The sequence below is a fragment of the Nycticebus coucang genome, chromosome 6, assembly GCF_027406575.1.
Source record: "Nycticebus coucang isolate mNycCou1 chromosome 6, mNycCou1.pri, whole genome shotgun sequence".
In the NCBI taxonomy this organism is placed as follows: Eukaryota; Metazoa; Chordata; class Mammalia; order Primates; family Lorisidae; genus Nycticebus; species Nycticebus coucang.
In genome coordinates, this window is record NC_069785.1 from 116,348,803 (window position 1) to 116,371,381 (window position 22,579).

The 22,579-nt window shown below is 40.6% G+C and overlaps 1 protein-coding gene across 4 annotated transcripts in view; it reads right to left on the reverse strand.

The window, feature by feature from the left end:
- Positions 1–22,579, reverse strand: part of PPP2R1B (protein phosphatase 2 scaffold subunit Abeta) — a 41,941-nt gene that overhangs the window by 13,598 nt on the left and 5,764 nt on the right. For 3 of the 4 annotated variants that reach the window (XR_008380546.1, XM_053593093.1, XM_053593091.1), the window contains exons 6-14: positions 17,025–17,180; positions 16,719–16,833; positions 15,695–15,765; positions 15,245–15,379; positions 13,971–14,144; positions 11,121–11,181; positions 4,781–4,935; positions 4,237–4,379; positions 3,458–3,549 (exon numbers count right to left, since the gene is read on the reverse strand). Coding sequence is in view for 3 of the 4 variants with exons in the window: in XM_053593093.1 (XP_053449068.1) it covers positions 3,458–3,549; positions 4,237–4,379; positions 4,781–4,935; positions 11,121–11,181; positions 13,971–14,144; positions 15,245–15,379; positions 15,695–15,765; positions 16,719–16,833; positions 17,025–17,180 (1,102 nt within the window). In the remaining variant the exon portion in view is untranslated. Of the gene's footprint in view, positions 1–83; positions 3,026–3,457; positions 3,550–4,236; positions 4,380–4,780; positions 4,936–11,120; positions 11,182–13,970; positions 14,145–15,244; positions 15,380–15,694; positions 15,766–16,718; positions 16,834–17,024; positions 17,181–22,579 lie in introns of those variants that run through there. The other variant, XM_053593092.1, reaches the window with a different exon arrangement.

Below are 22,579 nucleotides of genomic sequence, written 5' to 3' on the forward strand. Positions count from 1 at the left end.
TGTGTCAGTGAGAAAATGAGACACAATCTGGTCTGGGATGACTGTTCCGTGCATGCAACACACCAGTGGGCAGATTTCAGAAATTCATTCATAGAACACATTTTTATTGAGCGCCTATTATGTACACCACTGTTCCAGGCACTGGTGATACAGCAGAAGACAAAACATACAAATCCTTGCCCTTAAAGAACTCCTAGAGTGTAAATTCTAGTGAAATCAAGATGGGAAAACTAATCCGTGGATAAAACGAATCAAAGAACAATTCCTCTTAAGAGTTACCAAAAAGGATTCCCTATTGCTTAAGTCAGAGAGAAACAATGAAACCCTACGGGTGGCCCTTAAAAGACCCAGCTAAGCTCCATCACCCATGGTTGAGCAATCAAGAGCTCACTGTCCCTCCCTTACACAGTCCTAGGGCAGAAGGTCCATGCACAGGGCTCCTCAGGAAGATACACAAGGGCCTCTTAATTCTATCCCCAAACCACTGGCTTTTCCTACCAAAGAGTAAAGCAATGGTCCCAATGCAAATTGTTCTAAGAATCTAAACCAGCGGTTCTCAACCTGTGGATCGCAACCCACAGGAACTGTATTAAAGGGTTGCGGCATTAGGAAGGTTGAGAACCACTGACTAAAGTCTCTCACATATGAAATGCAGGTCAAAAAAAAAGAACCATGAAACTAAAATGTAAAATGTTTATAGTACAATAGTTTAAGATGTTAAAATGAGAATGTAGAAAAAGATTTTTTTCTGAGAAAAATATTTAATCCCTGGCCCAAAATCGTAAGTAAAAACTTACTATAAGGTAATTTGGCAGTTTAAAATACAGGCAGATAATCTCTGGTTTTAAATTTCCATTCTAGGCCTGGTGCAGTGGCTCACACCTATAATCCCAGCACTGGGGAGGCAAGGCAAGTAGATTGCCTGAGCTCACGAGTTCAAGGCCAGCCTGAACCAGAATGAGACGCTGTCTCTAAAAACAGTCAGGCACCTGTAGTCCCAACCACTTGGGAGGCTGAGGCAAGAGAATCACTTAAGCCCAAGAATTTGAGGTTGCTGTGATCCATGACGCCACAGCACTCTACCATGGGTGACAAAGACTCTTGTCTCAAATAAAATAAAATAAAATAAATTTCTGTTCTGTTTTTCTAAGGTATGACAAACCTGAAAGTACAGTAGAATCTCTGTAAGTTGACCACCCAAGGGACTGTAACAAACTGGTCAACATACCAAGGTGGTCAACATTAGGAACTAGGCCTACTGTCCTGATAACGTATATGTGGTGCATGTCCAGTCTATGAAAATTAGGTCAACTTAAGGAGGTGGTCAGTGTTGGGAGGATATCAACTATGGAGGTTTTACCATATTTAGTTAACTTGTTTTTATGTAGTTATTTAATGCACAAAGTTCTATACGAGTCTTTGGACCTTTAAAAAACAGAACACAGCTGGCTAGATTTAAAAGAGGTTGTGGGGTGGCGCCTGTGGCTCAAAGGGGTAGGGCACCGGCCCCATATGCTGGAGGTGGTGGGTTCAAACCCAGCCCCGGCCAAAAAATGCAAAAAAAAAAAGAGGTTGTGAATGAAATCAGCAATTCAAAAACGAAAATGAAAATAAGCAAACTACATAACTAGATGCATGAGAGAAATATACCACAGTAAAATCTCATTAACTGGAACTCATTAGGGATATATCAGTTTGAATAGGTGAAAAATATAAATAATTTTTTTTAAATGTTTAAATTCTCCACAAAATACACACATATATGTTACGGTAAAGAGAAAACTGAATGTATCTTTTAAAAAGTGTGGCCCCTCAGAGATTCTCCTGGAAGGTCTTATGATTGAAAAGACCGGTGGTACTTGGCATATCTCATGGTAAATGAGTGCTTTGTAAAGAGGGCTTTAAAACTATTTAAGCAGTTCAAATGGCTTCCTTAAATACTATTAATTTGCTTCTTTAAATTCCTCAGCTTATTATCTTAAATTTCAGAATTAATGAGGTTTTACTGTAAAATAAAAAAACAAATACTTCAAATGATAAGATTCCAGCATCACCCATACTAAAAAAATTCGCAATTAAACTTCAGTTTGGAAAGCTAGTGTACAGTGCAGCAAAGACCAGATGTGAATACGCTGAAAACAGAACCAAGTGGAGTAGAAATCTACTGAGTATTATACCCGCGGCTCCTGTACACATTAGAAATCTAAAACTGCCATCTTACAATGAAAGAGAGAACTACTGCTTATTAAGAAACACTAAAAGTTAAAGTTTCAAAGGAAAGAAAGAAGTGTTTTTGACAGTCACAGTGGTGAGCTGCTGAAATTCAGTTAGGTGTGAACATCATATATTAGTAGCAAGAAGCACCCACACTGCAGGTTTCTGAATGACATGATTACAGTCAACATCCACCAAATAAAACCCAAAACAACCAATACATTAACCCTGCGTTTCCACATTCCCGTCTCATGACACTGATGTACACCATCATAGTCCAGGAAAATGTGGCTTTCACTATAGTCAAATCTCGACGATAGACCATTTATAAAGTAAGTTATTCTAAACATGTACATTTAACTATGGAATGATGGAGAGACACACAGAAATATGTAAACATCAAGAGAATCACTCTACTCCACGTCTGGGTCCAAACTTATCCAGGCTCTGTCCCGAGTATCAAGTGGCCGGGGCCTGATTAAATAGTGAGGATGCAGGAGCCTCAGTGGTGCCAGACAAAGCAGGACACAGTCAAGAGATGACTGTACCAGGGTCAGGAAGTGACCAATAAAAACAGCTTAAATAATTATCCCAACAAGGAGGATGAGTAAAAACAATCCCACTTCATCTTCAGAAAGAATCAAGTCACTGAAATTTGATTTCTTCTAAGTTGTCGCCATTTGCTTTGATGAGATCTTGAAGGTTTTCCATATTTTCTCCACCCAGTTTAAGAACACAATGTCTAGAAATCTGTGATAAGAACTTTGTAAAGGCTTTTTCCCTCATGTTCCTCATTATGCCAATGCAAGAACTGGAAAATTCCAAATAAAATCAGGTTAGTGGTACAGAAAGTTCATAAACAATCTATGTGAATATTAAGCCCAAGAACCATGATCCCAAAGCATGCGACTAACTTCTCATTGCAGTCATTTTCTTTACTCTGCCAAACTAGAAGTTAAACTTCAAAAATTGATTAAAATCCAAACTAAAAACTACTTTTACCAATAACAATCATCATCCTACCCAGTCCTAGACATGGAACTGAGAAGATGGCTTGCTCACTTATCAGAGGATGGTGGGCCAAGAAGGTTCTAACGAAGAGGGCACCAGCACTCCAGGAACTCATCACCCTCCCTGTCTCCCATAATACTTACACCCTGCTCACTTAGCACCACTCACATGATAAACATAAATCTAAGTTAACCAAAACATAAGGTGCAAGGCAGAAAACAAAAATACATACCACTTATAGCTTCCTGTGCAAAGTATTTGACATCCATGTCCTCATCCTGACCTAATTTCTGTAGTACTGGCTTCACTTCCCCCTGCAAAGAGCTGAAATTCAAAAATATTACCTGTGAAAGACAGTCTAGTGGGCCAGAGAAATGCTTTAGAGTATATGTGCTCGATGGTAATTTTTTAAGTCTAAAATTTTAAAAATATTTTAAAACACTTATAAACTTTGCAAACATACAAAATAATTTCTAAAGAAGCTCTCTTACTCAGTGCCCATAGCTCAGTGTGCCAGCCAAATACACCGAGGCTGGGGGGTTCAAACTCAGCCCAAGCCTGCTAAACTACAATGACAACTGCAATAAAAAAATAGCCGGGCGTTGTGGCGGGCACCTGTAGTCCCAGCTACTGGGGAGGCTGAGGCAAGAGAATCGCTTAAGCCCAAGAGTTTGAGGTTGCTGTGAGCTGAGATGCCACAGCACTCCACCAAGGGTAATATAGTGAGACTCTGTCTCAAAAAAAAAGAAAAAAAGTTCTCAGCCAAACTGGTTTCAAATACTTGATCTCACTGTTTGAATACAGTGATCTACACAAATACAGAGCTTACACAGAAAAGCCAAGAGTGGACGTCATCAAACATGGTGGCTAATTTACTTTATTATTTTCTTTAAATAAACCTAGATCTTAGGTAAAGTGGAAATCACTCTGCTTAATTTTTGCTATTACTCCCCTACTACAAGGTAAAAGATAAAGTATACTTTTAAAAGAAGAATAACACTAAAATCTTACTTGGTGTCCAGAATTGGCCCAATTTTTTGTAGGGATTTGGCCACATTGAAACGAACATTTGCTACTTGGTCTCCTGCCATTTTTAACACAATGGGCAGCATTTGCTTAGTGGTTATTTCCTGACCACAGGGTTCAGACAGTGCCTAGAAAAATAAATAAGATGACACATTTAAAAACTCATTATTTTTAAAAATCTAAGAATCTGATAACACAAATTAATATTTAATAAATAAATGACCAACAGGAAAATATGTCTAATGTGTTAAACAATGTATTAAAAAATGTCCAAATCATAATGTAAATTTCAGCATCCAAATGAGGGATGCAAGGCAGCAAAGAACACAAGAATCAGACCAGAATTCACAAGTAAACCACAGCCTGTGAAATATCACCATAAAGCTTAACGTGGATTTTAAAATTGACATTTGCTCTCATCCCCTATCTAAATTAATCCATCTAAGAAATATAATCCAAAGAGAAGACAGAAGTTATTAATAATTACGTTAATGCCCGAGCTTAGCAGGAACAGCCGTGTTATACTTACATTTATGCAGAATAAAGTGGTCATTCTATGCAAGTAATTAGGATCATTTGCCATTACTAACACTTTGGGAACGATGGTATTCTGGGCCCACTCTGTACCAAACTTCTCAACTAGTTTCATGAGGTTGTTGGTGGCAGCTTCTCTGATGGCATATACTGCAGAAGAGGTGAAAAACAGTCTCACATTGTTTATTGCTTTATAAATATAACCGAGTTTACTTATATCAGCATCAAACACAGACCAAAAACAAAACCTGTCTGCAAACACTCCACATAAAATCACTGCAATGCTACAATGCTGAATATACTAATTTGTTGTTAAAGTTTCAAAATGTGTATGTCCAAGGAAAGAGATGCACGGAGCTCATCTATGCATCACCGTGCCTACTGTGTGCTACTCGTTACAGAAAGAAAATAGACCAGGTCTAGTGGCTCACATCTGTAATATCAGAACTCTGGGAGGCCATGGTGGGAGGAACCCTTGAGACCAGAAGTTTGAGACCAGCCTGGGCAACATAACAAAACCTCATCTCTATAAAAAGTAACCAATTAAAAAATAAATAAATAAATAACCAATTAGCCAGGTGTGGTGGCATGGACCTGTAGTCCTAGCTATTGGGGAAGCCAGGAGGAGGGAGGGGGCGTGGAGCAGCAGATTCCTTAAGCCTAGGAATTGGATGTTACCATAAGATACAACTGATACCACTGTACCCCAACCTGGGAGAAACAGCAAGACTCTCCTGCAGTGGTTCTCAACCTTCCTAATGCTGCAACCCTATAATACAGTTCCTCATATTGTGGTGACCCCCCCCAACCATAAAATTATTTTCGTTGCTACTTTGTAACTGTAATTTTGCTACTGTTATAAATCATAATGTAAATATCTGATATGCAGGATGTATTTTCATTGTTACAAAGGGGTTGCGACCCATAGGTTGAGAACCGTTGCTCTCCTGGGTGCAGCAGCTCACCCCTATAATCCTCGCACTAGCACTCTGGGAGGCCAGGAGTTCCAGACCAGCCTGAGTAAGAGCAAGATTCGGTCCCTAGTAAAAACAAAAAAATTAGCTGGGCATGGTAGCACTAAGAACAGTGAACAGGGAGGTCTGGGAAGTGTTCAGGAAAGAAACAGACCTTGCACTGGGCACTAAAGACTTGGGGGATTTGCAGAAATAGAAAGAAGAGGGGAGAGATTCCTGGAAAGGGTAAAATACACCCAGGACACAAAGGAAAAACCTAAAATCTGTAAGACTTCAAGGTAAGACAACTATCTGTAGATTCAGACCACAGAGCATCTTGAAAGCTAAACTTAGATCTGGTTAGAAAAACACTGATGGGCTTTTAAAGCAAACTTGTGACCCAATGACCAATGTGGTATTTCAGCAAAATTATTCAAGCAGCACCAAGAAAACCACTGAGAGGAGAAAAAGAGGTCCAGGATATCACATAGAGGCCACTGTGGTCACCTATACAATGGCAAATTAAAACTCAGAACAATGTGCTTCTTCTCCATTGGAAAGGGTAGCGCAGTGGTTATGGCACCAGCCACATGCAAAAAGGGTGGCAGGTTCAAACCCAGCCCAGACTAGCTAAACAATGACAAATGCACAAAAAAATAGTCAGGCATTGTGGTGGGCACCTATAGTCCCAGCTACTTGGGAGGCTGAGGCAAGAGAATCACTTAAGCCCAAGAGTTGGAGGTTGCTATGAGCTGGGACACCATAGCACTCTACAGAGGGCGACATAGTGAGACACTGTCTCAAAAAAAAAAAAAAGTCAAGATACCAAATGTCTTCTATGAATAAATGTACCTTAACATCTAATAATTCTGGCTTGGCGCCTGTGGCTTAAGCAGCTAAGGCACCAGCCACATACACCTGAGCTGGCAGGTTCGCATCCAGCCCGGGCCGCCAAATAGCAATGACGATGCAACCAAAAAATAGCTGGGCCTTGTGGCGGGTGCCTGTAGTCTCAACTACTTGGGAGGCGGAGACAGAAGAATTGCTTGAGCCCAGGAGTTGGAGGTTGCTGTGAGCTGTGATGCCACAGCACTCCACCCAGGGCGACAGCTTGAGGCTCTGTCTCAAAAAAAAAAATCTAACAATTCTCTATAAGATCATTTATCAAAGGTGTGATAAATCTAAATAAAAGTCCGAGCTACTATCTTCTCACAACTGGTTGCTATATACAGCAGTGAACAGAGACAAGTCTGGTGTCACTTCACAGATCCAGTGAGATAAATTGAGAGTTGTATTCCACTTCTCTTACCAGGTGGCCCAACCCTACTGGATTACCAGTAAGAGCAGGAACAACTATCCACAGCCCCAGTCCTAGACCATTTATACAAGCCTCCCAATAAGAAATACGCAGCTTTCCCCAGTCCCTGGATCCTTCTGGGCAATGACGTTGAGAAAAGGCAAGACAGCATAGATGAGGAACGACACAGCTTACTACAGTCCAAGGGAAACGTCAACTGTCAGCAACACCCAGCAGCACCAAGGAGAAGTTAAAGCCGTTTATGTGTGACACAGATTCTTCCCTTCGCATCCGGACTTCGTCTGTGACCCAACTCCCATTCCCTCCTCCTAGACAGAGCTAGCTAAAGCATTTGTATCTTCTCCTCTAATTAGTTACTATTTTTTAATACACTTCTGTTTTTCTTTGCAGTTATTTTTTTGGCCGGGACAAGGTTTAAACCCGCCACCTCCGGTATACGGGGCCTTTGAGCCACAGACACCGCCCTACACTTCTGTTTTCTCATCGTCATTCCATTAGCATGGCAAGAGAGCCCACTGCCAGAGTAACCACACACACAGGCCCAGCCTTGACCAAGGCCTTAGCTGCACTGAACTCCACTTGGCCAGATGCCTACTATGTTCTTGGCTCCTCTTAATTCTGCTGTCACAAGAAAGAATGCAAACCCTTCCCCAGTTCTGCCTGTTTTCTCTCCTTGTTTTGTCTTTGTCCTCCTCCCTCTCTCTTCTCCCCAAGATCTGACTGACCTGCAAGGTTTCTCTGAATGTTCATCTCACTCTGTGCTCACTAACTTTCATGCTTTCTCCTTTTTCCTATAAAAAATAAATTCTCCTGGCTGGGCACCTGTAGCACAGTGGTTATGGCACCAGCCACATACACCGGGGCTGGCAGGTTCGAACCCGGCCTGGGCCAGCTAAACAACAATGACAACTGCAACAAAAAATAGCCGGGCATTGTGGCAGGCACCTATAGTCCCAGATACTTGGGAGGCTGAGGCAAGAGAATCGCTTAAGCTCAAGAGTTTGAGGTTGCTGAGAGCTGTGATGCCACGGCACTCTACCCAGGGTAACATACTGAGACACTGTCCCCCCAAAATTAAAACTCCTTCTAAACTCCTCCCTCTTATCAATACTATCCACTCAATGGCAGAAATATAGGTGAGTGACACTTTCTTCCTTACACTCCTCTGCATTTTCCACAATATTCTGTTCCTGGGTGCCAGGAAAAGAAGTTTCAAAAACTCTGACCAGTGATCACTACATGGCACTTATCTAAAATGCAAAAGCAAAACAGCAACAAAAAGCCCCTGTGATTGATTAAGCACAGAACAATTTCAGAGCTGCCATTTCATTGGTTCAAAGAGTGTTTGCAGTCTCATCAGCAGTTAAATAAACAAGGGTCTCTCTTCCCAAACTGGAAGAAAAATATCAGAAAAGAAGGAGTAATTAAGTTGCATGGAGAAAGCAATCCAGAGAAAGGGTATGAGTAATTTAATTCTTTGTAGAATATTTGAACTTTAAACTTTCCTCAGAAAAAAATGGTCTTGGGCCGGGCATGGTGGCTCACGCCTGTAATCCCAGCACTCTGGGAGGGCAGGTTGGGTGGATTGCCTGAGCTCAGGAGTTGGAAGGCAGCCTGAGCAAGACAGAGACCCTGTCTCTAAAAAATAGCTGGGCATCATGGCGGGTGCCTATAGTCCCAGCTACTCAGGACGCTGAGGCAGTAGGATCTCAAGCCCAAGAGTTTGAGGTTGCTATGAGCTATGACGCCACAGCACTCTATTGAGGGTGACAAAGTAAAACTCTGTCTCAAAAAGTAAATAAATAGAGGTGGCCGCCTGTAGCTCAGAGGAGTAGGGCACCGGCCCCATATGCCAGATGTGGCAGGTTCAAACCAGCCCTGGCTAAAAACTGCAAATAAATAAATAAATAAATGAAATAATACAGTCTTAATCTAGAATCTATCTTTCAAAAAAATGCAGAATGATACATTGGGATGTGCCATTTCCACTAACTACTAGGGGTGCCAAAAAAGTACACACACATTTTAAGGGAACTTGTTGGAAATAAAATCAATCATTATCAAAAAGTAGACAAATTGTAGTAAAATGGATGTGTGTAGCATGTCTAGGAACAACTGACCAGCAACGGTACATTCAATTCAACTTTGAAAATATACACATAACATCTCATAAAATGTATATAGACCTTTTTGGTACCCTTTGTATTTACCAGAAATAATATAAACTTTTTTTTCCAGAAGACTTTCTTTCCTATGATTTGCCAAATTTAAGTTTATTTAAAAAGAAAAAATATGACTGGCACCTGTAGCACAGTGGTTATGGCGCCAGCCACACACACCAAGGTTGGCAGGTTCAAACCCAGCTAGGCCAGCTAAAACAACAATGAACAACTGCAACAAAAAATAGCCAAGCGTTGCGGCGGGCACCTGTAGTCCCAGCTACTCGGGAGGCTAAGGCAAGAGAATCACTTAAGCCCAAGAGTTGGAGGTTGTTGTGAGTTGTGATGCCACGGCACTCTACCCCAGGGCAACATAATGAGACTCTGTCTCCAAAAAAAAAAAAGAAAAGAAAGAAAGAAAACAATAATAGGCTATTAAAAGGTAACTTTAGAGAAGAAAAAAAGAAGCCTTCACCATCTATTTTGAAAACACTGTAGCCGGGCATTGTGGTGGGTGCCTGTAGTCCCAGCTACTTGGGAGGCAGAGGCAGGAGAATCACTTAAGCCCAGGAGTTGGAGGTTGCTGTGAGCTGTGATGCCACCACACTCTACCCAAGGCAACAGATTGAGGCTCTGTCTCAAAAAAAAAAAGAAAACACTGGAAGCATTCACATATTTTTTCCGCACCCTCCTTTTCACACTCTTAATCACATGATCTCTCGTATGATCCAAATAGGCCTTTAACAAAACCTCGCATAAGCATAAGCAGACACAAACATCCACCTTCCTCTGAGTATGCAGACACAGCACCCACAGATGAACAGAGATGTACCCTCAATACATAAAGAAAGCACATACAAGACACCATGGAACTGAGACAGTACTCATTGTGTCCCCCAATATATGGCACCAACACTCAAGGACAGTGTCACACAAGCGCCATTTATCAGAACTGGCCCCAAAGCTACACTGAGGCTGCCTAGTCTGGGACCTGGTGCAGAGGGTACATCTTCCACCCACTGCCGGCTGGTAGACGAGAGGAGAGATGCCTACACATCTACCCAAACCTCAGTAAAGTCACTGCTCACTCCTGCTTCCTACGTGACCTCCCTGAACCTGCACGCTCCTGCCATCAACCAGTAGTCAGGATGCAAGCAGGAAGCCTTCCTCTCACCAAAACCAGAAACGCAGGCCCTCTCTGTCCTGGGGCACAGCTGAGGTCTGCCACGCTAGGAATCCCACCCACACCTCCTTCTCAGTGTCTCCTCCAAAAAGCCAAGTGGCCATTTCTTCCCATCTAGGCCTTTCATCTGATCCCCATCCCTGTCCAAACTCGTCTACAGGTGCTGATGGCACCCTTTACATGGTCAAACATGATCCTGGAACAAGGAAGAAGCCAGCAGGTGCATAAAGGGAACAGTGCAGTAATAATGGGATAGACTAGAAACCGGGAAAAGAGACTGTCTCATAGAGAAAATAAAATAAAACTGAAGATTCAAAAACCTAGTAGAGGCTTGGCACCTGTGGCTCAAACGGCTAAGGCGCCAGCCACGTACACCTGAGCGGGCAGGTTGGAATCCAGCCCGGGCCCGCCAAACAACAATGATGGCTGCAACCAAAAAATAGCCGGGCGTTGTGGCAGGTTCCTGTAGTCCCAGCTACTTGGGAGGCAGAGGCAGGAGAATCACTTGAGCCCACGAATTGGAAGTTGCTGTGAGCTCTGATGCCATAGCACTCTACCCAGGGTGACAGCTTGAGGCTCTGTCTCAAAAAAAAAAAAAAATCCTGGTAGAAACATCAAATTTGTATTCAGAAGACTGGACTTTCAGGTCAAATATCTGGTTATACTGGGATATATGCAAAAACAGGCATTCCACAATAGTTATTTTCAATTTGTCTACTCACCATGGTCCACAAGCCAGGCCATACATAAAGAATTCAGCTTTTCATCAAAGAATTCCACACCCTATGGATATAGAAGATTCTATTAATATATATCACCAAAGTTCAGAAACTAAGATGATCTAACTGTGTTACACCAAGGTTACCTGAAGGCTAAAAAACACTTGTTTCCAAAATAAGCTGAATTATGAAAAAGCCAGAAGAAATGTGATTGGATTTACAAACAAACTATAAATCTATTTTATTGGACAGGAATCACAGACAAAGGGAAATGAAATTGAGATGGCGCTGTCCGGCTCAGCCGGGTGGCAGGATAAGGTGCGATACTGCCGAGCGCAAGAACGAGGCAGAGGGCATGGCCGCCACATCTGGATTACTGATGAGAATGGGTTACTCAGGAAAACATCTGTCAGTAACATTCACAATTCCCAACTGTGTTCCCTTTTCCGTTAATATTAGCTTATTAAGTAAGAAATGGCCAATTTCTTAAAGTACTAACTTTGACAGCTGATATCTCTGACATTTCACTTTGACACTTTTATTTTTTTGTAGAGACAGAGTCTCACTTTATGGCCCTCAGTAGAGTGCTGTGGCCTCACACAGCTCATAGCAACCTCCAACTCCTGGGCTTAAGCGATTCTCTTGCCTCAGCCTCCCGAGTAGCTGGGACTACAGGCGCCCGCCACAATGCCTGGCTATTTTTTGGTTGCAATTTGGCCGGGGCTGGGTTTGAACCCACCACCCTCGGTATATGGGGCCGGGGCCTTACCAACTGAGCCACAGGCACCGCCCGACACTTTTTTTTTTTTAATTGTGAAGGGACAGCCTCGTTCTTTCGAACACGTTTTGGCTTGTAATTACCTTAAATAAATGTTTCTTAAAGAGCGATTTTTGTGAAACAATGGGTAGGTTAAAATGGGTTTTTATTGGAGGCGGATTATGAATTTCATCGTGGAACCAATGTAGCTGAAATATCAATTGCCATTAGGCTGAAATATCAACAAAGTGATTGAGAAGGATGTGGCTTAAGAATGTGCAATATGTGGATGGTTTGAGAAAAATTCCATTCTGATGATTTTTATCTTTTTTTGTGTATGTATGAGACAAAGTCTCACTGTTGCCCAGACTAGAGTACCATGATGTCAGCCTCGCTCACAGCAATCTCAGACTCCTAAATCTAAGCAATCCTACTGTCTCAGTCTCCTGAGTAGCTGGGACTACAGGGGCCTACCACAACGCCCAGCTAATATTTCTATTTTTAGCAGAGATAGGGTCTCATTCTTGCTCACACTGCTCATGAACTCCAGAACCCAAGAGATCCTTCTGCATCAGTCTCCCAGAGTTCCAGGATTATAGGTGTGAGCCACCACACCTGGCCTTGGTGATTTTAATCTTGAAAATAAGCCAAGTGGACGACCTGAGACCACAGCAGATGATGATGAGCTGAAAGCTATAGTGAAAGCAAATCCATCGGACCCTGTGCATGAATTAGCAGCAAGATTTGATATTGCTATTCCAATAACATTAAACCATCTGAAACAAATAGGCAAGGTAAAGAAGCTGGATAGGTGGGTTCAGCACAAATTAAACAAGCATCAGAAGAGAAATTGTCTTGAAGCTTGCCTTTCTTTGCTATCAAGACATAAAGGTGAACCGTTTCTAAACGGTATTGTTATGTGTGACAAAAAAATAGATTTTTTCTAATAGTCACAGTGATCAGCACATGGTTAGATAAAGATGAAGTGCCAAAACACAGATCGTAGCAGATAATGAGAGCTACCAAAAGGGTTAAGCATCTTTCAAACTTAGAACTGCTTAAGGCAACTACAAAAAAAAAAAGAAAAAAGAGATGTAACTATAAAACACATCTTTGAGATTTTAACTAATATACTATCAGGGTAAAACTAATCATGGAACTCAAATAGTAACAAAAGGTAATGTGGACTTTGGATGAAATACTAACATTATAAGCTTTAATAATCCTTTTGTTTATGGTGATTCTTAAATCCCCTTTAATCAGAATGTAGAAACATTCTAGGGACATTTTGCTCAGAATACAAGCAAAAAGTGAAGATGCCTTAAGCAACAATCAAAGCAGACTTCTCTTTTATTTTTTTTTTTCAATTTATTTTTTTTTTTATTGTTGGGGATTCATTGAGGGTACAATAAGTCAGGTTACATTGATTACAACTGTTAGGCAAAGTCCCTCTTGCAATCATGTCTTGCCCCCATAAAGTGTGACATACACCAAGGCCCCACCCAAAGCAGACTTCTCTTAAAACCATAGTTCCTTTTCTCTATAATTAAATATTCCCTAAGTCACAGAGGCATTAAATAGTACAAAAACTATGCTATATGTAACAATAAACTGATAACAATTATAACAATAAACTGATCACATTCTTTTATGGCTTTGTTTTTAGGTGGTGGTAAAGTGCAAAGTATTTCGATTAGACAGGATGAACCTCCCAAATCCAAACTCTGAAATATTCCAAAACCCAAAACTTTCTGAACACTGATGTGAGGCTCAAAGAAATACTTAATGTAGCATTTTGGATTTTAGATTTTTAGACTGAGGATGTCCAGCCAGTAAGTATTTATAATACAAATATTCCAAAATCTAAAACACTTCTAGTCCCAAGCATTTCAGATAAGGGATACCCATGCTGAACCTTTGTTGTTAGATGTTTATGCACTTGTAATCTAAAACCCATCCTACAGGCAACAAGGACAAGACCGTATTTTCACCCATATAAATAAACAAAATTGTTCAGGCTAGCCGGGCCTCCTAGTTTCCCTGGTAAAACCGCCTATTCAACGCTACCCTGTGATTCCCAGAGCACATGTACTCACCAGCTGGCCTGCCAGCAGTGGTATATATTCAATGATGGCCAGTCGGACCCTCCACTTGGCATCTTCTGCCAGCTCCACGATGGCAGGAAGGAGGCTCTGAGAGAGCTGACGGATCCCAATCACTTCGTTTACACAATCCAAATTAGAGATGATATTCAAGCGCACTTCAGGACACTGTCAGTACACAGAAGACCACGTGTAAAAGTCAAGTCCTCACCCAGTATTCTTCTGCCAGGATAAGGATAAAAACTGCTAGTAAGGGCGGCGCCTGTGGCTCAAGGAGTGGGGCACTGGTCCCATATGCCGGAGGTGGCGGGTTTAAACCCATCCCAGGCCAAAAAAAAAACAAAAAAACAAAAAAACTGCTAGTAAATTTTAAAATGAGAAAGTATTGACTCAGGTGAGAGTACATGAATAATTCGAGGCACATAAATGTAAGGAACTAAATCAGAACTTTCAATGAAAAGTTTAGTAGATGGTAAAAAGCAGAAACTCTGGAATTAAGATGTACTTAAACCCCACGTCTGCACCTGCTGAGACCTCAGGCAAGTTATTCCATCTCCCTGTGCCTCAGTATCCTCATCCGTAAGGAGGGAATAAGAGCTCCCTTGTCAGACTAACCTGAGAATTACGCCTAACAACACATACAAGGCCTTCAGGATCATGCCTGGTACACAGTAACCACTTGGTAAATGTTAGCTATCAGAATTTTCATACTACAGTCAATAAAGGGCAATGAGGGATGAAAAATAACCTTTGGGTATAATATACACTATTTGAGGGATGGGGCCACTGAAAGCCCAGACTTCATTTGCCACTATACTATTAATCCCTGTAACAAAAAACAGTCTGTAGCCCCTAAATCTATTGAAATTAAAAATGGAATTTAAAAAATAAAGATACATGTGCTTCGAAGATAAGGAACTAGGAAAAATGAAGTAAAATTCAGGCACAGAAGATTGATGGGTGCTTTTAGGTTCACTTGAGGGGGTCCTCGTGCCAATTTTCTGAGAAACCTGTAACCTCACACCCAAACACAGGAATTGTCACTAGCTTAAAATAAGTCATAATATTTTTATTTAATTCTATGTTTTTGGTCCTATTTTCTTTTTTCTTTTCTTTGGCAGTTTCTGGCTGGGGCTGGGTTTGAACCCGCCACCCTACCCCTTTGAGCCACAGGTGCCTCCCTTTGGTCCTATTTTAATCAACTCCAAATGAAAATCAAATCAAACCACCGACTATCAAAAGACAACAAAATTTATAGCCAGACTCACCTCATCCTTTAACTGAGCTAAAAAAAGAGGTAGAAGATGTTCAATGGTATTCTCCTTGCCCAAAATAGTAGATAGTCCCATAATCACAGAAGCTAGAGCTGATTTGACATGTTGATTGGTATCCGATACTAATTCCTAAAATAAAATCAAAATTAAAAGCTTTTCTTTCTTGCAAAACAGAAACTTCCATACCATTTCCCAAGAAATTTAAAGACGGCACTATTTCAATACTTGTAAGTTGATGCTTCCTCAGACCACCTGCTTGGCAACATATGTTCTAAAGAAAACATTTTACAATTGTAGCAGGCACTAATACATAATAAGTAACAATGTCACATTAACACATCTGCCTCATTCATCCCTTGCCCACCTTTAAACTCAAAGATCTTTAAAGTACAGCAAAAAAAATAAATACATAGAGTGAACAAAATAAACTCAAGTTAGGTTTACCTTTATATAAGGCAGAATTTGATTCATAATTATGGTCTCTCTACCTTCAATGGGCAAGTTCTCACAAAGTTCTAAAAGAGATATATAGAAAAAGCAATGCTTTCATGGAGCCACTTAAAAAGAAAAGTGCGAAATGAAGAAATTTAACAAGGTTTATCAACAGTTGCAAATTAAATTATATGTTTAAGCAAGTAAGTTCTAAGGGGTAAAATCACTCTTATTCTAAATGTGCCTTTTCTTTCTTTAAGACAGAGTCTTACTCTGTCTCCCTGGCTAGAGTACAGTGGCATTATCATAGCTCACTGTAACCTAAAATTCCTGGGCTCAAGCAATCCTCCTGCCTTAGCCTCCTGAACTACTGGGTCTACAGGCACATGTCACCATGCTCAGCAAATTTTTTCTATTTTTAGTAAAGATGCAGTCTCACCCTTACTGAGGCTCATCTTGAACTCCTGAGTTCAAGCGATCCTCCTACCTCAGCCTCCCAGGGTGCTAGGAGTACAGGTGTGAGCCAGTGAACCTGGGCCCCTAAATGCACTTTTCCATCAATCTTCGCCACTGCACATTATACCAATCCTGAGCTGGGTCGAGTGGTGTGAGGTCATAGCTCACAGCAACCCAAATTCTTGGGCTCAAGCAAACCTCTTGCCTCAGTCTCCCAAGTAGCTAGGACTATAGGTGCTTGCCACCACACCCAGCTAGTTTTCTATTTTTAGTAGAGAGGGGTCTCCCTCTTGCTCAGGCTGGTCACAAACTCCTGAGCTCAAGCAATCTACCTGCCACAGCTTCCCAGAGTGCCAGGATTACAAGGCATGAGCCACCATGCCTAGGCTGAAAAAGCATTTTTTAACAGACACAAGATAAAATGGTTGTTTGATTTTAAATATAAAGGGGACAACTTTATATGACAATATTAACATTTCCACATATTAGAATCATCTCTATGTATCTGAAAAACATATAACAAAAAAACATGCAAAATTCACTGCAATGGCACGTTATAATATAAACTGAACTCCTTAACCTTTTACTTTGTGGGCAGCAGCTGCTCGAACTTCCGCTTCACAGTCTTTAAGTAGGTTCTGAAAGGCAGGGATGAGGTCATTCAGGGTGATTTTAGGACCCACAGCTTTCTGGAGCTAGAAAAGAATTTGTGCAGGCTTTATTGTATACTAACAAAATCATTAACAACCATACAAATAATGCAATCTTCAAGTATATATGTTTGCCACAACACTTTACAACCAAAAGAACTGTTCAGAAACTTTTGGTGCAACAGCCAATCTGTTTATTTTTTTCAGTATTAATACTTAAAATGCAATAATTTTACCTCAGAAAATTTGTCAGCTACCATATAGCGAACTCGCCAAGATTTATCTTCTGCTGCTTGCCGAAGCGTAGGCATCACCAAGGCCTCGAGGTCATCCTGGGACAGTAACTGGGCAATACTGACACAAGCTTCCACAGCTAGAAGACGCACTGAATCCTAAAGGAACAAAATTTCTCTCAGTCAGACAATATTTACTGAAAGCTGTGGGGCACTGTGCGTGGTGTGGGGCGTTGCTGCTGTGGGTGTTGTTTTAAAAAGGAGAAAAAAACCCATCACACCATATGCAGTTTCATGTCTTTATGTCTTGAAATAGCTGCTCCCTTTGCCTGGAATGGCATGTCGAAACTGTGAAGACAGAAATGACTTTGTCCTTAGAGTCAACACCAAAGTAACTGCCTTGGCCAAAGCACAGGGTTTTTATCAAGAAGCAAATGAGGCCAGCACCTGTAGCTCAAGTGGCTAAGGCGCCAGCCACATACACCAGAGCTGGCGGGTTCGAAGCCAGCCCGGGCTAGCCAAACAACAATGACAACTACAACTAAAAAAAAATAGCCGGGCATTATAGCGGGCGCCTGTAGTCCCAGCTACTTGGGAGACTGAGGCAAGAGAATCGCGTAAGCCCAGGAGTTGGAGGTTGCTGTGAGCTGTGATGCCACAGCAGTCTTCCCAGGGCAACAGCTTGAGGCTTTGTCTCAAAAAAAAAAAAAAGAAGCAAATAAAATGAAAATATAAAGATTAAGTGAAAAAAAAAAGTTTAATAATGTCCTCAAAGCCTTATACTAATATAAAGTTGAGGGATACAAATGAAAAGTATACTTGCACAAGTTATTTATAACAGATTAGAACAAACAGAACAGGGTAAAGGAAATCACTTAGGAAGCTCAGTTTACAAAATACTCAGTTCAAGATGGCAACAGGCATTTGAGGCATGAGATGATGACTTAGAAAGAAATACAAAATCAATAAATAGTGTTGGGAGAACTGGATGTCTACATGTAAAAGACTGAAACTGGACCCACACCTTTCCCCACTCACAAAAATTGATTCAAGATGGATAAAGGACTTAAATTTAAAGCATGAAACAATAAAAATCCTCAAAGAAAGCATAGGAAAAACACTGGAAGATATTGGCCTGGGGAAAGACTTCACGAAGAAGACTGCCATGGCAGTTGCAACAACAACAAAAATAAACAAATGGGACTTCATTAAACTGAAAAGCTTCTGTACAGCTAAGGACACAACAACCAAAGCAAAGAGACAACCTACACAATGGGAAAGGATATTTGCGTATTTTCAATCAGACAAAAGCTTGATAACTAGGATCTATAGAGAACTCAAATCAATCCACATGAAAAAAGCCAACAATCCCATATATCAATGGGCAAGAGACATGAATAGAACTTTCTCTAAAGACGACAGACGAATGGCTAACAGACACATGAAAAAATGTTCATCATCTCTATATATTAGAGAAATGCAAATCAAAACAACCCTGAGATATCATCTAACCCCAGTGAGAATGGCCCACATCACAAAATCTCAAAACTGCAGGTGCTGGTGTGGATGTGGAGAGAAGGGAACACTTTTACACTGCTGGTGGGACTGCAAACTAGTACAACCTTTCTGGAAGGAAGTATGAAGAAACCTCAAAGCACTCAAGCTAGACCTCCCATTTGATCCTGCAATCCCATTACTGGGCATCTACCCAGAAGGAAAAAAATCCGTTTATCATAAGGACACTTGCACTAGACTGTTTATTGTAGCTCAATTTACAATCGCCAAAATGTGGAAACAGCCTAAATGCCCACCAACCCAGGAATGGATTAACAAGCTGTGGTATATGTATACCATGGAATACTATTCAGCCATTAAAAAAAAATGGAGACTTTACATCCTTCGTATTAACCTGGATGGAAGTGGAAGACATTAGTCTTAGTAAAGCATCACAAGAATGGAGAAGCATGAATCCTATGTACTCAATTTTGATATGAGGACAATTAATGACAATTAAGGTTATGGGGGGGCAGAAAGAGGGAAGGAGGGAGGTGGGTGGGGCCTTGGTGTGTGTCACACTTTATGGGGGCAAGACATGATTGCAAGAGGGACTTTACCTAACAATTGCAATCAGTGTAACCTGGCTTATTGTACCCTCAATGAATCCCCAACAATAAAAAAAAAAAAAAAAGAAAGAAATACAAAGAACAATCAAAAGTTACAACAACAAAAACAATCAGACAGAATAAGGTCCTTTGAGGAAACCATATCTAGAAAAACATGGAAATTAGAAAAGTATGGGATTAACGAACTCAACTTTCCAAATGTAAACTACCACATGTCAAAGTGACACCTGTACAACCTTTGAGCAAATTATAATTAAGACAAATTAACATGAAATCAGGAGCTGAGATTGTATATAAGTAGAAACTAAAAACACATAAACATATAAGCCCCCAGAAGAAGGTCAAAAATTTAACTCCTGGCCTTGAGCTATTTTTCTGCCTCCACCTCCCAAAATCCTGGGATTATAGGCACAAACCACCATGCCTGACTAAAATCCTAGAAAGTATGCGCGCGCATGTGTGTGTGGGGGGTGTGTGTGTATTTGTATACATCTAAATACACATACACACACATATACTAAAAAACAGATGAGTCATTCCAACTTTCAAAATATTATAAATGTTAAAAATTTGTAGCTCAACAATAACTGCCTAAGACACATTCACCCCTCCACATCTGAATGAAAAGGGTAGAAAAAGACAGAACTATGTTCTTGGTAATGGTTACACAAATATTTTCAGATTCCAAAAATAATGTTAAATCAGAAGACTACTATCATCTATTGAAATACATGCCAATAAATATTTGTTAATCAATTACCTGTCTTCCAGAACTCCTGATTTTCTCCCCTACATCTGTTCCTCCTCCCTGAAGAGTCCCCATGTAACACCACCATCCACCCAGATGCTCGAGACAAAATTCTGTATCTTGCCACCTCTTCTTCCCCTCACCTAATCCAACAGGGCTATGTTCTGTCGACTCTACCATCCAACCTGATATCCAGATTCTCTCCACCTTCACTATTACCACCCTACTCCACCACCATCACCTCTTACTATTAGAAAAGCCTCCGAACTGGTCTTCCAGTTCCTACTCTTACCCACCTTACAATTTAGTTTCCACTTAGAAGCCAGAAGAATTTTTTCAAAATGTAAATTACATCATGTTATACCCTTGCTCAAAATCTAGTGAAAATTTAAACTCTTTTCTCTCTCTGGCCCTCTGTGATCTGGCCCTTGCCTATCTTCTCCAACCTCATCTCTTCCCAGTCTCTTTCAACCACTGGGTTCCAATCTTCGGGCCTTTAGCCTGGGTGTCCTCTCTTCTGGGAATTTTCTTTTCCTGGAGCTCTGACACCACAGGAAAAGGCATGGCTGGTGTTTTCTTTTGTGTCTCAGTTTATGACACATCTAACTTGCCAGTCTAGAGCAATGCCCTATTTTATTTATCTATTTATTTGCTTTTCTCCAAAATACAAGCTTCATGAAACAGGGTCCTTGTATTCCTTGTTAACACTGTATCCTAGCAACAGTGCCTGATCGAAAATAGGTGCTCAGTATTTTTTCAATGAATGAATAACTGCTGCTTTTCTAACAGTGGCCAGAGGGAACATACATACGCATACATATAACAAAGCACTTAATATTTTTTTGAGCATCAATTGCTGCTAATAGCACCCTCTGACCTACGGTCTTATCACCCCCAAAATATCAAACCTAAAGCTGATTAAGCCTATAGGTCAAGAATGAGACAAACACTAGCCAAATGTAAGAGGAAGCTCGTTTTCGTAGATAAACTGTTATTTTAACACAGCCATGCCCGTGAGTTCACATATTGTCTACGGATGCTTTTATATTACAAGAACAGACTTTACCAGTGACAATAGAAACTATCTGGCCTACACAAAAGAACTTTGCTAAGTTCAGTTCTAAATCCATAGTCTGTGCAGGAAATATAAAGGACAAAAGAAAATGTTAAATTATACAGTAACAAATGGAATTAACAAAATCCCAAACGAGGCTTCTAAATATGAGCCGTGCAACATGACGACCACCAGCTACGTGTTGCTTCAGAGAACTGAGATGCACCTACTGCCACGTGTTTATATGAATACAGATTTTGGAAATTCTGAGTTAAATAAAATTTATTAATTTCATCTATTTCTTTTTACTTTTAAAAGTATAGCTAGTAGAAAACTTAAGATTTAATAAGTAGCTTGTATTTCTGTTGGACAGCATTCTTTCTTTTTTTTTTTTTTGAACAGAGTCTCACCATGGCATCAACCTAGCTCACAGCAACGTCAAACTCCTGGGCTCAAGCAATCCTCCTGCCTCAGCTTTCTGAGTAGCTGGGACTACAGGCACCTGCCAAAACACCCAGCTAAATTTTCTATTTTTAGTAAAGATAAGGTCTTGCTCTTGCTCAGAATGGTCTCAAACTCCTGAGCTCAAGCCATCCTCCTGACTCAGCCTCTGAGTGCTGGGATTACAGGTGTTAGACACCGTGCTAGCCAAACAGCACTGTTTTAAACTACAATGTTTGCATAAACATGCAAAGTAAGGAGCTGATCACCATAAAACTAAGAATAATGTTACTCTTATGAGAGTAGAGGAGGAAGGAACTGTGTTTGGAAGGGAGCCCATGCTGGGCATCTGGGGTAGTGGCTGTCGAAATATTGTCTCCTTTCAGAGATGACAGCTACAACATAATATTACCTTATAATAATTCATTAAGCATATTTTATTTTGAGCTATTTTCTATGTTATTTTAATAGATTTAAAAATTATTTTGAAAGTAAGATTTGTCATCATTAGATTTAGAATCTGAAAATGAGATTCATCAATATGTACTCATGGTCCCGTACACATGAAAAGATCCTAGGCACCAGGGAAATAAAATAGAGTCCAGGAACTCTTGGGGGTGATCCTTCTAAGTACCTTTACAGAAAGGCAAGGAGGCCTAGCTGTGAAGGGCATGAATTCTGGAGCCAAAATGCCTAGATTCAAACCCCACCTCTGCACTAACTATGCAACCTTGAGCAAGTTACTTAAACTCTGTGTGCCTGTTTCCTAATATGTAAAACTGGGTACCCATCTTATGGGGCTGCTTGAGGACTGAATTATTTTAACACGTATAGCAACTTAAAACAGGATGAGAAATATTAAGCAGTTTATTTAGGTGTTTGCTATTTTTATTATTTCTAAAACCAAAGAGAGCTTAGTTCCTTGGATTTAAAATTGCTATTATGCAAGGTCCTCTTACACACTAGTACAGAGGAAGCAGTGGGTCAAATAGCCTTCCTAACACATTCTATTGTTATGTTACAGATAAAAATACCAGGAAACCTTATTCCTCTGTATTACGATACAGCCAACAGTTCCCCAATCTACCTGTCGATGTATTTAATTTAGTCTTCCTAATTATGGCTCCTATTTCATCCCCGACTCCCCATTCTTTTAACGGCTGCTAATGTAAGAGAGAAAATCATGGTCTAG